The 15,060-nt window shown below is 37.4% G+C and overlaps 1 protein-coding gene across 10 annotated transcripts in view; it reads left to right on the plus strand.

Annotated features, from left to right (window-relative positions):
* Window positions 1-15,060, plus strand: part of GIGYF2 (GRB10 interacting GYF protein 2) — a 79,166-nt gene that overhangs the window by 12,736 nt on the left and 51,370 nt on the right. For all 10 annotated transcript variants that reach the window (XM_049803524.1, XM_049803515.1, XM_049803517.1 and 7 more), the window contains 3 exons: window positions 2,528-2,657; window positions 4,917-5,012; window positions 9,503-9,611. In XM_049803524.1, the coding sequence (XP_049659481.1) occupies window positions 2,528-2,657; window positions 4,917-5,012; window positions 9,503-9,611 (335 nt within the window). The remainder of the gene's footprint in view (window positions 1-2,527; window positions 2,658-4,916; window positions 5,013-9,502; window positions 9,612-15,060) is intronic.

The following is a 15,060-nucleotide window of genomic DNA, read 5'->3' on the forward strand; positions in this document are numbered from 1 at the left end:
TGAATTGATTATAAGACTGAATGGGATATAATGTCTTTGTTGCTCCATCCTGCTTCACCTCAGTTGGTGGCTTGTGACTGAAAGCAAGATTATAAAATTAGCCTTCACTTTGTAAGTTGGCATTGTGTATGAAATGAGTTGGGGTTCATGTTATGGTAATGCGTAACACTTGCATTGCTACCAAGTATCTGAGGGAGGAATAATGTTGATGATCTCAGAGGTATACACAAAGTGAGTGAAGACAACTTGTTTGGTCTTTCCATGTGATACATACTAATAAGGAAGCTCCTAGACCCTCCTTACTGGACTTAAAAAAAAAAAAAATATGCTTGCTTAGTTACAGATTTCATATTAAAAAAACTATATGGAATATGGTAAAAGTGTGCGTTTCATGTCATAGTCTCCTGCATGTGCACACTGAAAAGTGTCAGGAAAAATGAGCTATTGAATCCATGAATCCATGATATTCTGTAATGTTGTCAGCTGTTAGTTTTCCAGCTTGTCTGACATGCATTGTCCTGGCTTTTGCTAAAGTGTAATTACATAGGTGTGATTATTGTTCAGTATTTGTTCCAATTTCTTGTTAAAGTGTTGGTGACTGCAATTACAAACAAGAATTCTGGATGGTGTGGTTTCTGAAGAGTCATGTGATCCTTAAGTGTGTAAATGGGAGTGTGGAGTGGTTATAGGAAATACAATTGCTGCATAGCATGTGGTAAGACTGTTACTGGAATAACATATTCACTTTTGCTGACACATTTTTATACACAACGTAGAAAAGTTGGAGAGTATTCAATAAAGAAGACAGACATGATTTGTGGCCTGGAAAACAATGCAAGAGCTCAGTCTATTTTGTTAGATTGAAAGAAGGTTAAAGAATGACTTTATCACTATCTATAAATACGCCCACCAGGCAGATATTTTATGCAGGAGTGCTCTTCAGTGTAAGAGACAGGCACGATTAGGTTTATTGATGGATGGAAGCCAAAGTAATATTAAAAAAAGAGAAGGGGGACGGCAACTCTGAAAAAAGCACATATTTTAACAGTAACTTGATTGCTGTCATAGTGAGGGGACTTCAGTCTCCATTTAGTTTAAAAACAGTATTAGATTATGTATGAAAGTATATATTATACTCCAGTGAGTTACTACATTTTTACAGGAATAATGGCATAAAATTCTAAGTTTTATAATTATTCTTTTGGGTTGCAGTATAGTCATGTCCATCATGTATGCTGTTGTATCAGTTAATAGTGAAACTCTCAGTCACGTTTGATCTGGGTTGGAGTTGAACATTGTGCTGAGCCATCTAATCCTTTGAATAATACCTCCCTGGGCATTTTTTGTTTGGAAATGGTATGTGAAGAAACTGCCACTGGGTGGCACCAAACGAAAAAATAAGATAAACATTTGCCTTGCAAATTACTCTTCCTTTCTGCTTAAAGAACAATAAAACAAATCAAAGCATGCTTCAATAATTAGGTGAAAGGTAGCTTCTGAATCAATGTTTTAGTTTAGAGCACCTCCCTTTCCAAGGATTTTGTGATTGTTGAGAAGAGTTTTCATCGTTTTACTTGTCTAAGATGCACATCAAGGAGAATGTAGGAAAATGGTCTGGGTTTTGTTTCTTGATACACATCCTTTTGTGAAACATTCCTCAGACTTAAAAATACTGGATATTTTTGTAGCTGAAGAAATCATTGGTATAGAATGAGAATAATCCACCTGTGGAGTGGGAATAATATACAACTGTTAAGAGGTAACCTGCAAGAATCTGAGTAGCTTAGATGTGGGGGATGGGATGAAACTTAATAGCATATTTATCTGTTACCCTAAGTTAGATTACTGCTTGAAATGTCTCTGAAGTAAAGCGTAGCTATTTTGTACATCTTTTTTTATTAAGACACTAACCTAAATGATGTACATACTGTCTGAAAAATGCCATTAATTTAAAGTTCTGGAAAAGGAATTTGGGGTAGAGTAGGATTCCAGAGACACAAGAAGAAACCTCTTTGCAAAATTTACTGTCCTGTACTGTTTGTTAAACTTTGTGAAATATCTGAATAAACTTTTTTCCTTAGATTGTTTGCCACACTGTCCCTAGTGTGGTAAGAATTTCTCTTGTTGAAAGGAAGCTGTTATCATAAATATCTATGGAAGACTTACAACTGAATTTTGTGCAGCCCGTGTAAATAGCTTTGTCAAGGTTTTAGGGGTGTAGCTAGCTTGCTATATAGTCAAGACAAAAGTGTTCTCCTGGGGATGAGTTGAATTCCTTAATATGCTTGTGGCAGTATCTTTTTTTTTTTCTTTTTTTCTCCTGGTAGTGGGAAAAATGAGGGAAGGTCTTTCACTCTTGTTGAAGCACCAAGTTTCAGGGTTTTGAAGTTAGACTGTTAATGTCTTTACTTTCAGTACTGGATTTATTTCATTTGTGTCAAATATGTAAATGTGCAGAGGGATGATAGCATAGGTGAAGGCACATTCTCCTCAATTCAATTTTCATTGTTTTTCTGCTTTATTTTAGGCTGCGAGCTTTGTCTAGTGGTGGGAGCGTGACATCCCCTCCTTTGTCTCCGGCTTTGCCAAAGTACAAACTAGCAGACTATCGGTATGGGAGAGAAGAAATGCTGGCACTTTTTCTAAAGGATAATAAGGTGAGCAGGAAAAGGAAGGTGGCCTGATGTGTGTATTCCTAATGACAGTCTTGTGATTAGGAATAGTTATTTTTTTGTGACTGTGGACAAAGCAATTGTGTATCCCTTGGCAAAGAACTGAAGAGGTCCGATTGTGGAGTTTGTGTGTGCTTGTTTGATCCCACTCTTACTGCATTCATTATGTTTGATTCTTTTTGCCACTGTAGGGGCAACTTCCTCTGCCCCCCAAGAACAAAAAAACCCTGATTGCCATATTCAGTTCCACTGCCACAGATGACTGAGAGTTAAAGTGTCCTTGCAGCTGTGCAGATTTGCTTGCCTCAGTAGGATTTTATTTAATGCAGTGTAAAATAGTTATTTGATTCAGCTTGAAAGTTGGACAATAAATCATATTAGCAGATGATCTAAAAAAGGCAAGAGCTTCCCATTTACCCTGACTTAAGGCAGTTCACTTTAGCAGGTAACCAGCCCAATGAGAGCAGTCCTCTAGTAGCTCACTTCTTTGGGACTCAGGACACAAATACACTTCAGCACCTGTAATATCAAAGAGCAGTGTAGAAAGTCAAGAAATCGCCTCAGGTTTAATTTCAAACAAAGGTTCTCAGCAATACAAGAGTCACATTTCAGAAAGCGCTTCAGGCAAATGATTCACACATTCTCCATCCATAAACATTATTTTTTTCTGTAGATGGTGACAGAGGTAGGTTTATTGTTGCAGCAGGCACATAGTGACTTGGAAGTCTGAATCCCTCTTATTGACTTACCCTCAAGTCAGGGAGGGACTGCAAGAAATTGTGTCAGGTTGTGCCTTTAGCTTTGCAGATAGATGTGCACACATACCTTCATGTTCTTATTCTACGATGACTGTGCTGATGCTTTCCTACAGTGCTGGGAGCCCTGGATTGCTTATACATGGATTCAAGGGCGTTGAATGTCAAAGATTTTTCTAAAGCTGTTAAGTGTGTTACAGCTTAAAGCCATGCTTTAACATGCAGAATTACCCTGCTCTACTTAGAGAAGCTGCAATTTAAACCTTGATGTTATGCTTGAATAAGTTAGCCTGTCAGAGGTCATTGTTTTTTGCAATTTGTGTATGCTATATCAGATGACACTAAGACCTCTACAGTTGTGACTGATTCAGAACAACCTATTAAAACTGTGTGTTACAAGAAGCTCTCAGATGGTTCTGAATGGTCCAAAAGAATATTTTCTCCCTGTGTGTTTGCCAGAAGGGCATTATTATTAGAGTATGTCTTGCTTTTGATAAACATGTGTTTCCATCAATTCCACCTTTTGATACTGAGGACTCTTAACGCTGTTTCTAGTCAACTACTAGATGTGATGTTTTTAAGCTGTATCTTATATCCTAGTCTTTTTTTCACTGTGTTGTCGTCTTCAGTCTTTGGCTGAAGATTAGGCAAAGTTGCATCTGATAAAGGTACTGATTGAAAGCAGGAAGACTTCTGCTAATGTATACCCAAATGAAAAAATAAAACCCTAGGTTGCTTTGCTTCAATTAAAATTGGGAGAAGTCTTCCTCTCTAGTATTGTAAACTAGATATTTTTGAAAACATTTCTTTGTTGGCATAATTAGAGCTCACTTGGCTGTAATTGTAGCTTCTTGTCTACATGCTCAAGGTCACATCTGCTGATGGAGCTTCCTTCTGATGATGGACTGATTAAAAATCAGTGTTAACTTTTTTATATAAATCATCATCATTCTCTACTCAATAAATCCATACCTATAGTTTCACTTCACTTTTTTTGTTTTACTCTTCTGTTGGTTGTAAATTGGAAATGCTGACTTTAAATCAAATACCACCTCTGTGCTATATATGGTAGTTTTGTTAATATATAAATAAAAATTTGGCTACAAAAATGCATTGTAGTTAAAGCAATACTTTTTTTAATTTACCAGATGAAATTTCTCTTGGTTCAGATTTGAGCTGCAGTGATGTGGAAGTTAGAATTCTGACATGTATGATCTTGATACTTTACATATTACAGTTGTGGGTGGTGGATGCTTTGGATGTTTTGTCTATAAGAATATTTTTTTCCAGGGGGTGTCTGTGTGTGTGTGTGTAAACTTGCAGTGGAGTTCCACCCACCCCCAGTAAATGTTATTGGAAGTACTGATGTACCAGGTAGATGGAGACAGAGTTGGCAGAATAAAATTTTTTTTGTAAAACAAAGTATGTGGCATCATCCCTGAAATGGGAATACTTGGGTATATTTGTATGCTGTTTTCCTTTCATACAGATACCTTCAGATCTTCTGGATAAGGAGTTTCTGCCTATTTTACAAGAGGAGCCCCTGCCACCACTGGCACTTGTACCTTTTACAGAAGAAGAACAGGTTTGTATCCTTCTTTTAAAAAAACAAAATCTTCCAATTTTCATTGGTGTAAAGGTAAAATAAAGAGTATACTTCCATTAAAAAAAAAAAAAAAAAAACAAACAAAAAAATTTGAGGTTAGTAGATTTCAGGGAAAGAAATTATGAAAGCATACTGTGTTAGCATAAAATTTAAATTTCACTTATGCTCAATTATTGTCTTAAATTTGAATAAATATTTTTCATACAATTTTCTGTAGGTGGCAGACAGTCAACTTGTTAAATCGAGGATCATTCTCTGTGGAGTATTACCTTATTTTTAAGTACACAGAATTTTCAGATTAGTGAAACTTTTTTACAGTTTTTGGATCACCTTTGCTGTTGTCATAGAAGTGTCCAAGTTGTGTAAGTTCAGTTTTGTTGTCTTCAGAGAAGTGTTGAAGTTTTTTGACTGCTAACATTTCTTAGGAAAGTGCAGTACTCTTAGCTACTTTGTATGTAAGCAGTTGCTCGAATATTTCCTTGTTTGGTCTCTATAGGTATATAATTAATTGGTGAACAAGATAAGAGTGAGAACAGGTAGTTCATGAAGATTCCATTTCAAGGGTGACTTATCTGAGTATTTGAAAGTCCTTGCTTTAAATTTGATTCCTAGCAGAGAAGACTGTCCACCCCCCTCTGGATAAATGCCTCTGACTTTTGACTCTGAATTGATTCCCTCTTTATGGCTGTCAGAATTTATGATTGTGCAGTTGCTCTCTGGTTTCTCATGTTTCTTAGCACTTTTCTTACTTCAGAATACTGTGGTTTAATTTTGTTTGTTTGTTTCTTTTCTAATAGAAAGCTGAGTATTTTTACTGACTTGAGTGTAATTTGATTTTTGCAGGGGTGGGGAATGTTAGTATTAGTTTCTGAAGATTTCAGAGTATCCCCCTTCCTTTGCCCCATGCTATTGTGTTCTTGAATTTTTCATCATCTTTTTACTCCTGGGTTTTCTGGCATATCCTCTTCAGCTTTTCTGGAATTCCTTCCACTTCAGAGTTGATTCATATTTCTTGTGTCTTCTTAGGATGCTGTTCTTTGACATAAGATGCTAATAGTTTAGCTTTTAATCAGCAGTTATATTTAAGTTCATGTGAATACCCTGTAGGCACTTCATGTCACAGTCTTAAAAGGCAACTGAGATTGAGAATATGCTTTTATGGGAAATCTTAGCCCAGCTCCCACTCTGCAGTGGGAACAGGAGGGATTCAGGCAGCGAGCCCAGGAAATGGTCAGCCACACATACAGTAGCATACCAAAATATTGAACATTGGTGTTAAATACCTTTGGACATGTTTTTTTGCTGATCCATAATAGAGTCCTTCAGAGTAAACTACAAGCCTTTTACAGTTAAGGGGCGTTGACTTCTGGTGAGCCTCAAGATACTCTCCAGAGAAGTGATACAAAGTTAAGGCTATGGTATTGAAAATGTGCTGAGTAGCCTCTTGGTACAGATGAGGTGGTTAAGTGCTGCTGACCTTCAGGGAGAGCTGGTCCTCTGCTGCAGTGCCCAGTGTTTCATCAGTCTTGAAAACTTCTGAGAAGTTGGTGTGTACTGTGTCACTGTTTTTTTTTTTTCTGCTCCTTTTCACCTGTAATCCTATAGGAGTCTTCATGGTCAGCTTAAGTTTTCTACAATCTCCACAAAAATCTTAATGTGAAAGAAGTTCATATTCCCTTTTTCAGAAAGTCTTTCCTTTAATGTTTTCTGAGGACCCAGAGGATGTGAACAATCTGGTTTTTCTTGTCTGAAGATCTTTTTTTTTTTTTTTCCCCCCCCCTTCACGACTGATTTGAGATGCCAAGGGAATGTCATTATTTAAACTACCAGAAATTCCTGGTGTTTATTCCCCATGACATAATAAACATTGCTCATCATCAAGAATCATGTTCAGAAGTGATCTTGAGGTGAATATTAATGGCTTTGCTGCTAGTCGTGGTGCAGGAAAGCTCTTTCACCTAAGGCTGATAAAAGAGTTTAAAACATGTTTGTGCCCCCTCTGTAAATACTGAAGGTAGTATTATCCTCTCAGAACTTGAGGAACAGAGGTTAGGGAGTCCTGTAGAGGACAAGCTGATCAGAGTACATGTACTTTAGGGTAGCGTTCAGTTGAAGCTGAACCCATCAGGTTTACTCTAGGCTTGGATTCAGAGCAATTCTTGCTTGCAACCTGAGAGTACACACCTGATAGCATTGTAGTTATATGTGTAGTATGTCCAGGAAGAACTTGTCTCAAGCTGATTTAAAGATGTGTTATCTAGAGATGGATAATAGGTAATGTCAGCTATATGAATTTAAGCTTAAATTTGTTTAGTCCTGTGGAATTTAACTAGTCAGAGGCTTAGGGCTATAGTTTTCCCTATTACATGACATGGATATACTTCATATGGAATTGCTGGTCCTCTTTATACTTATGTAGAATGTCACTTTCCTGGTGATAAGGATGCTGAGCTAACCTAGAGCTCAACTCATTCACCTTGTAGTAAGTTTTTTTTATAGGAAATAATAGATTTGTCTAAGATCTGTTTCCAGGGAAATGTCTTTTGAAGAAAGGAAGGTTTCTGCACATAGTTTTAACAGAGGTTTCTACCACCAACCACAGGCAATATGCGGGATATGTTCCTTTGCCTTTCCTCTCTTGCTCCCCTTACTCCTATTTGCATTAGGAAAGAATTCAGTTGTCTTAATCTTATCTGCTTGTGGATTAAGGGAATCTCAAGCTCTTGCTGAATATAATGGAGGGGTTTTTTTCTCTCCTCAGTGGTTATGTTTCTGATGTCTGTTTCTTGGGACATCTTCCATTTGCTACTAAGGAATTGAGCCCTTGTTTTGGGGCAGCTTTGCTCTTTGGTGTGCATTGTCAGAGGTGGACACTGAAGTAATACACTAATCAATAGTAGGGTGTTTTTCGCTTTTTTTACTTTGCTTTTTTTGTTACTTACTGTGATCTTACCATGTGGATTATTACCACTATGCACATTACAAGGATTGCGTCTTCACCACAGCAAGCTCTACAGAGGGGAGGGAGAATTTGTTCAGAGCTGAGGCAGACAAGTAAAAAAAAAAATTGGAAAAGGAAGTGAGATTACTATTTTGTTCTTACTGGAAAAATAAGGTATCAAAAATTAAGGAATCTCCTATGCAGGACAGTGAATCTGATCAATAGCTTAGAGTCATTTCTATAGTAAAATAATTCACCACTTCACAAAAAAACCAGAAATATCAACAGCAGGAAGGGTGGTGGTTTGCTTAGAGGCAAATGGAGGTGGTTCATTTTTGACTTGCTGTTGAAATGGTTGTTTTAAATTTTAAGAGCTAGCTGGGAAAACAATCAGATTTACTGGAGGCTGACCTTGGTTTTGCCATGCATGACTGGATATTTTTTTTCCCCCCTCCAGTCTACTTAGTTACCAGTTCTCTCTTGAAGGAAGATCTATTTTGCAGGAAGAATGTATCAAGCAGGCTTGTTTCTGAAATGGGTTAAAACTCCTTTAGATGTCTATTGGCTTTGTTAGCCATCTAGATTTTTAATGGTATATAATTGCTTGTGTCATTGTTCTCTGAAGACCTTCAAAGTCATAGTGATTCAGATAAGTTCATGTAAACAATTTGCCTCCTTTAAGTTCCTATCAAGAAGCCCGATGTAACAGCTGTTCGGAGTCCTTTGCATTCTAATTATTTGAAACTTGCATTCAGAAAGTGTGTGTGAATTCAGGTGTGCCTTCTGAACATGCTGCTGAATTCTTTGGCCCAGTTTTCCAACTACTTGTGTTCAGAGAATGGGGCCAGAGTTGGTTATAATTATCCATTCTTTATTGAAATAGCTTTTTCTTTAGCAATTATTTCATGTTAAAATAAACTTGAATTTTACTGGTGTTTATTGTCTTATTAAAATGAGTATCAGTTAAATTTCAGAAGTCTTAAATACACTTGGTGTTCCCCAAAGCATGTTACTCCTATGATAGATACATTTAGAGAAAAAAGACTTATTTCTGTAAAGGAGATTGAATAAAATTGTGCTTAACAAGTTTCTGTGGCTCTTTATGTGTTCCTGCTTTGCTTAAAATGTAAATTTAGAATTGGTATTAATGGCATCGGGTATAGGCAGGTGCCAATCTCTTTTTGCAACTGAATGGCTGTGTTTAAAGCTGCTGATGTTCTAACCACTTCTGTGCTGGAATCATCTGATAAAGGAGTAGGTGCTCACTTGCTACCTTTAGAGCATGGGAAGTTCAGGTAAGTAACTTGGAAGTACTAATATTGACCAAGATACTTTTAGAGTGATTCAGCTACTCATGTCTCCAAGGAATCGTTTTCCTTGTTAGTGTTAGTCAGTTGTAGAGAATTTGTAATGAACGTAAGGAAAACAAGGCTGGTATAAAGCTAAAATTAGGATAATGGTAAGTGTTTCTGGTTTTGTTTTGTTTTTTTAATGGAATTTCACCCTGGCTCTTTCTTCTTCTTGGCAGAGAAATTTCTCGATGTCCGTAAACAGTGCTGCTGTCCTGCGGTTGACGGGACGTGGAGGAGGAACGGTGGTAGGGGCTCCTCGAGGTAGAAGTTCCTCTAGAGGTCGAGGTGAGCTATTAGTGGGATGTGCTGCAATGTATACACGTGATCCAGGTTAAAGCTTATGAAAGATGTTAGATGCAGCTTGGTTATGGCCAGATTTTCTGATGCCCAGTTTCTTTTCCCTTAAAGCTTTGGAATCTTTCCAATAAGGTGGTGTTAGAGAATGAATATTGTGTTTAGTGATTGTTCTGCACATCTGGTACCTGTGTTCCATGCCTTTGTCAGATTGGTGGGTGTGGAAAGCAAAAGGGAAAGGTAGTTTTTAGGTGGAATAGGAAATTGTTTGGTTCGGTAGTGTTAGAAATAACTTATTAAAGGTACAAAACCAATTTATAGGGAAAAGGGAGAAGAATCCACAAATGTATTTGAAACTAAGATTTTAGTAGATAGTGTTGTGTGTTCTGAAAAGTCATTTTTATTTATTAACATCCTGAGAATAAACAGGAGAAAGTTAATGAAAAGATATAATTCAATTTGGGAGAAATTTGAGTCTTGCCATTTTTAGTGCATCACTGTAGTTCAATGTCTCATCCTGGATTGCTTTGAACATTTGCAAATGAGTTGAGAAAATGTCCTCAAGCCATATCACTAGATTGAAAAGAAATTGTTAAATCCAAAGTTTATCTTAGCAGTTTCCTTTCAATGTGCATACTGCTGTGAACACTATTTTGGGGGTTTTGTATATATATAAATATGATGGGTTACATTTAGAATACTAAGATGTTAATAACTTGGAAATATCATCAGGAATAATTCATCATGTAGCCTCTGTCTTTGCAGGTGCTTAGGTGAGGTTTCTCTTTAGGTCCTTTCTAATTTAATTCTAAATGTCCTTAACTGGTGATATTTTCAATAACATTTTCAGAAATCACTTCCATACATAATTAAATGCTTGACCAGAATTTTGCTCTGACTTAATTTGTTCTCTCATTTCTATTCTCATTCCTTTATCCTGCTTTCTTCTTAGCTTACATCTTTCAGATATTTGTAGATTGTCATCTGTCCTCTTGTGGTTGCTTCCTGGCTAAGGCATATACATTTAAACTTTAACAAGGCTATCACTGGATTTCCCTGTCATTTCCCCTTCTTTATTTATCATTGTCTTTTGCCCAAATTCTTTTAAAAAAGAAGTATGTGCACATATATAGAGGTGGGGTGACACTCTTTCTTATACCTTGTTATATTTCTGTTGTACTTTTGAAAGCTGTTGGTTTTTTGCTGTGTTAATGTGCATATTGCATTGCTACCATCCATGTTTCACTTTTGCTAGGAATACATCTTAGCTATTTTTTTAGATGCTTTAAGGCTTAATTCTGCAAATGAAATGAATGCTGCTTAAAACTTGGTGATTTGAGATCATATGACCGCTAGTGTGCTCTCTAGTTTCAATATCAAGATACCATGACCATTTCTAATTTGCCAAACCCTTTATTTTTCTTTCTTTTGTCAAATTTTGTGTTCTTTTTTTTGCTGTACTATGAACCATGAATGTCATCCTTATGCAGTGAGCAGTGGGTTGCTTTTTTAATTGCCCCCACTAGTTTCAGTGAGGTCATAGGGTTAAACATGGCAGAATATGGCTTCTAATCCAGTAATTCTAATATTTGATGTCTATGTACGCATGGAACTTTTGTTTGGCAGTAAAGTTTGATTCATTACACTTTAGTGGACAGAACTTAAAATACATGCCATATTATTAAGACTGTTTGAAAGCTTCTACTGCATATATTCTTGTTTTTTCATACTTCGTTCTTTAAGATATGTTAAATACTAGCTCAAAAACTTTGTAGCAAAATTCATCTTTGTCACTTATTTTTGTTTTCATCCTCATTTCATCTTTCTTAATTGGCATGAATCATTATATGTTGTACTTGTTAGGCTACTGTCATTCTTCTGCTAAGCTGTAAAGAAAACATTTCTCCAGTAAATTTCTTCAGTAAATTACTGAGCTTTCCCTCTTCCATTGATCCTGGTTACTGCATGTTTCTTCCACTCTTCCCCTTTTCTTTCCATGAGCAATTAGTTTGGGGCTTTAGGCTTGATTAGTCTTCCCAAAGTTTCTATATTTAGCAAACAAATTAGGGCTTCTGCCAGGACAAAATCTTACATTTCTTTATAATTATACAAGTGATGTTCTTGTAATTAAGGACTTTGTCTCTAGTAGTTATTTATGAAGAGGTCTGTGTAGGACTGACATCTAACTTACAAAACTAATAAGTTGCTTGCAAGTAGCAAGCTTTAAATGCAGTTCTGTTTTTCAAATTACAGTGAAAAGGACTTAGAATTTCTTTGGAGTTTGTTCATTAAATGAAATGCTTCACTTAACTGTTGGAAAACATTTTTCTTTATTGCATTGCAAAATTGCCTGGGTTCAAGAGGTTATCTGGTGCTCTTCATGAACTTTACATCATTATATGCAGCAAAGCTGTAGCTGATCAAATGTGGGCTTCATCTTTACCAAAAGAAGATTACTGTATTGAAGTGACTTGCACAACAGTAACTTCAGGGGAGAATTTGCATGTATGATTAGATATGTTAATTAAGTTCCCTCACTGAGGCACAAATCACAGAATTGTTCTCAAGCATTTGGGAGTGTGAGAGGGAGTCTGTAACAGATTGGCAAAGGGAAGAACGGATGAAATGCTGCTAAAGGAAGGTTATTATTAGAACTTTAAATGTGACTTCCTTTATCAGTATTTAAAGCTACAACATAACACTCAGTAAATATTTGCTCAATGGTCACCTCAAGTCTTATGACAATTACGTTTAGCTGATGGGAAAATAATTTGTGTGGAAATTGCTTTGGTTTTTGTTTAAATTATTTATGACTGGGCTGAAATACAACTTGGTGTTACTGTTAAAAACCATTTGCAGTGTGCAACTGCCATCACTAATACTGTGTGTCGTGTGCAGACATAAATCTGCAACATTTTAGTTGTGAAGTTATATTCTCTAAAGAAACCAAGTACTTGCACGTGACATTTATTTTCTAATTTACTTGTTTTCCTGGGAGCTCCCTGTGGTGTGCAGTTAAGCCCTGTGCTTTGTGCTGGCAGGACTGGAATGTCAACATTCATGAATAAGAGCCTCAGACAAGGGGAGACTTAAATAGTCCCTGGAATGGGCCGTAAGCTTACAGACACCTTGTTTTGTAGCTGTTCTCCTTTTTGGTTAAGACCCTTATGAAGGGTGCTGTGCTTCCCATTAGAGTTCTTTCCCCTTTGTAATCTGTCTTTGCTGCTGTTGGTAAGTGTGTAAATGGTGTGAAAGTGGAAAGTTCTCATACCTAAACAGCAGTTGTTGAACTAGAGTTATCTACCTCCTCCCACACAGTACTATGGCTATGATCGTAGATCTTAAACTCCAGTCATGCTGTAATTTCAAGAATTTGCTTGTTGTGTTGTGTGGGGGTTTTTTTGTGTAATGACAATAAGAATGACAGTGTTTGCTGCTTCTTGCCCTCTTGCTTGTGTCTTGTATTTTTTGTATTTCAAATTCAGGCTTGTCTGTTTTCCAGGTTAGAGACTTTTGGCTGTTATGATTACAATATCTAGTGTATTGAGGTCCTCATTCTGAGGTTCTTAAGGAATTACTGAAATAACAAATGACAGCTGTTCTGTTCAGTTTTTAAATGGAAGGGTTCATAGACATCTATTGACTTTGCATTCAGTACTTTGTGCAACATCTACACTTAGAAAGTCTGCTCCTCATGTGCCATGCATTTTTTCAGAAGTGGCATTCTATTTAAAATAAGCATGTCATTCTAGATTTATTAGCCACAAAAAAAAGCCAAGAAGTGCAGAAACAGAATGGTGAACAGTGTGCTTATTTGAGCAGTTTTATCCTCTCTGCAAGCATTTTTCATATGCTTTGTTATCAGTGTTAGCTGTGTCCTAGTGTGCAGTTTCAGGTCAGGCTCATCTGTGTAATACTTGCTGAACAACTGACTTTGTACGCCATGGTTTTCCTTAACTAGCTATTTATCTTCTGTAGCTTGGTAGGATCTGTTGTAATGCAGTATGCTGCTCACACAGAGGTCTGCTTGGTTTCTGCTGGAGTTGCACATATACTTCTACTGGGTATTGTTGAATGGGCACATCAAGTTACCACACCTTGACGGTGTGCCGTGGAGAATGCAGTGGAGGGAGGTGGCAGCACAACCAGAGCAGAAGTGGCTTAAATAGGTCATGTCTGGTACTGTATGGTGTCAGTACAGCTGGGACTTGAGTAGCATGGCCCCACAGGCAGCCTTAAACTGAATTGCTGAGATCATTTGTTTCAATCTTTTGCAAGGTTATCTTTTAATTCGGACTACTTCGGCAGCTGAGCACAACTGAAGTACTGATGAACTGTGATGGGGGGGGGGTGGTAAGTGGAGAGGGGTTTCTCAGGCTGTTATTTCACATGCTTTTAAAGGTGCCATAAGCCATGCTGCTATTAAAACAGCTTTAATTCTGTTCTTCCCTTATACAGGACACTTGCTTTATTTGCTGATGAAATCTTCCATATCCCCAGCCTTCTGGCTCTGCTAGTTGTGTGTCTGCTATCAGTAATCAGTGTGTAGTCATGCTTGCTTGCACTGGAAGGGGAGGGACTACAAATGTTGCTGTCACTCACTGTAAAAAACAGAGAAGGACAACCAATTTTGTTTCTGTTGGAAAAGTATATGCAACTTTCCACTTCCATTACCTCAGAGATGCGAGATGAGTCAGTGCCTTTGTTCTGCCTGCCTGTGGCTTTTTCTTGTGAACTGCTTTTGCTTTATTATCTCCTGTGAGAAGAAGGAAGAGAGCTTTCCTGTAGTGAAGAAACTAGGCAAAGATTGCCATTGCATGAGATGCTTAAACTTTCCTGGGTTCTTGTGAAGAATAACAGCTCAAAGTCCTTTTCCAGCATCTTAGGGGACCCATAATGCCTTAATTGAATAAACATTGTGCTACTTTTTATCTTGTATCACATATTTACTGTCTCTTGCCTTTGCAACTTATTTTCCACTCATGACTATGGTCAGCCTTGCAGTAGTGGACTTGCCATAGTGGAGGCTTTCATGTTTACAGTACAGTCAAAGGTCTGAGGCTAATCTTTCCTCTCTTGCCTTGAGTGCTCAGTCAACTCCTGTGTCTCCACCTGAGTTGGTGTAAGAACAGCTACACTGAATCAGGCAAGGGCTCATTCAACTCAGTAGTCTGTCTCCAGCAACAGCCGAAAGATGACACTTTGGCAAAAAAATGACCGGGTAAAAACACAAAAGTGAAGAAGCATCACATATATGCTCAGCTGCTAAACATTTGCAGCTCAGTGCATTATCTGAGCCAGATGTGGTCTCTATGTGTAGTAAATATCAGCTTTATTTTTTACCAGTTTGTCCAGTTTCCATCTGAACTTAAGCATCTCCAGAACTCTGTGGTAAGGAAGGCTGCATTTCTGTGACAAGGAGGTCTGCCACTGAACTGCT

Source organism: Accipiter gentilis, chromosome 6 (assembly GCF_929443795.1).
Source record: "Accipiter gentilis chromosome 6, bAccGen1.1, whole genome shotgun sequence".
Classification (NCBI taxonomy): domain Eukaryota; kingdom Metazoa; phylum Chordata; class Aves; order Accipitriformes; family Accipitridae; genus Astur; species Astur gentilis.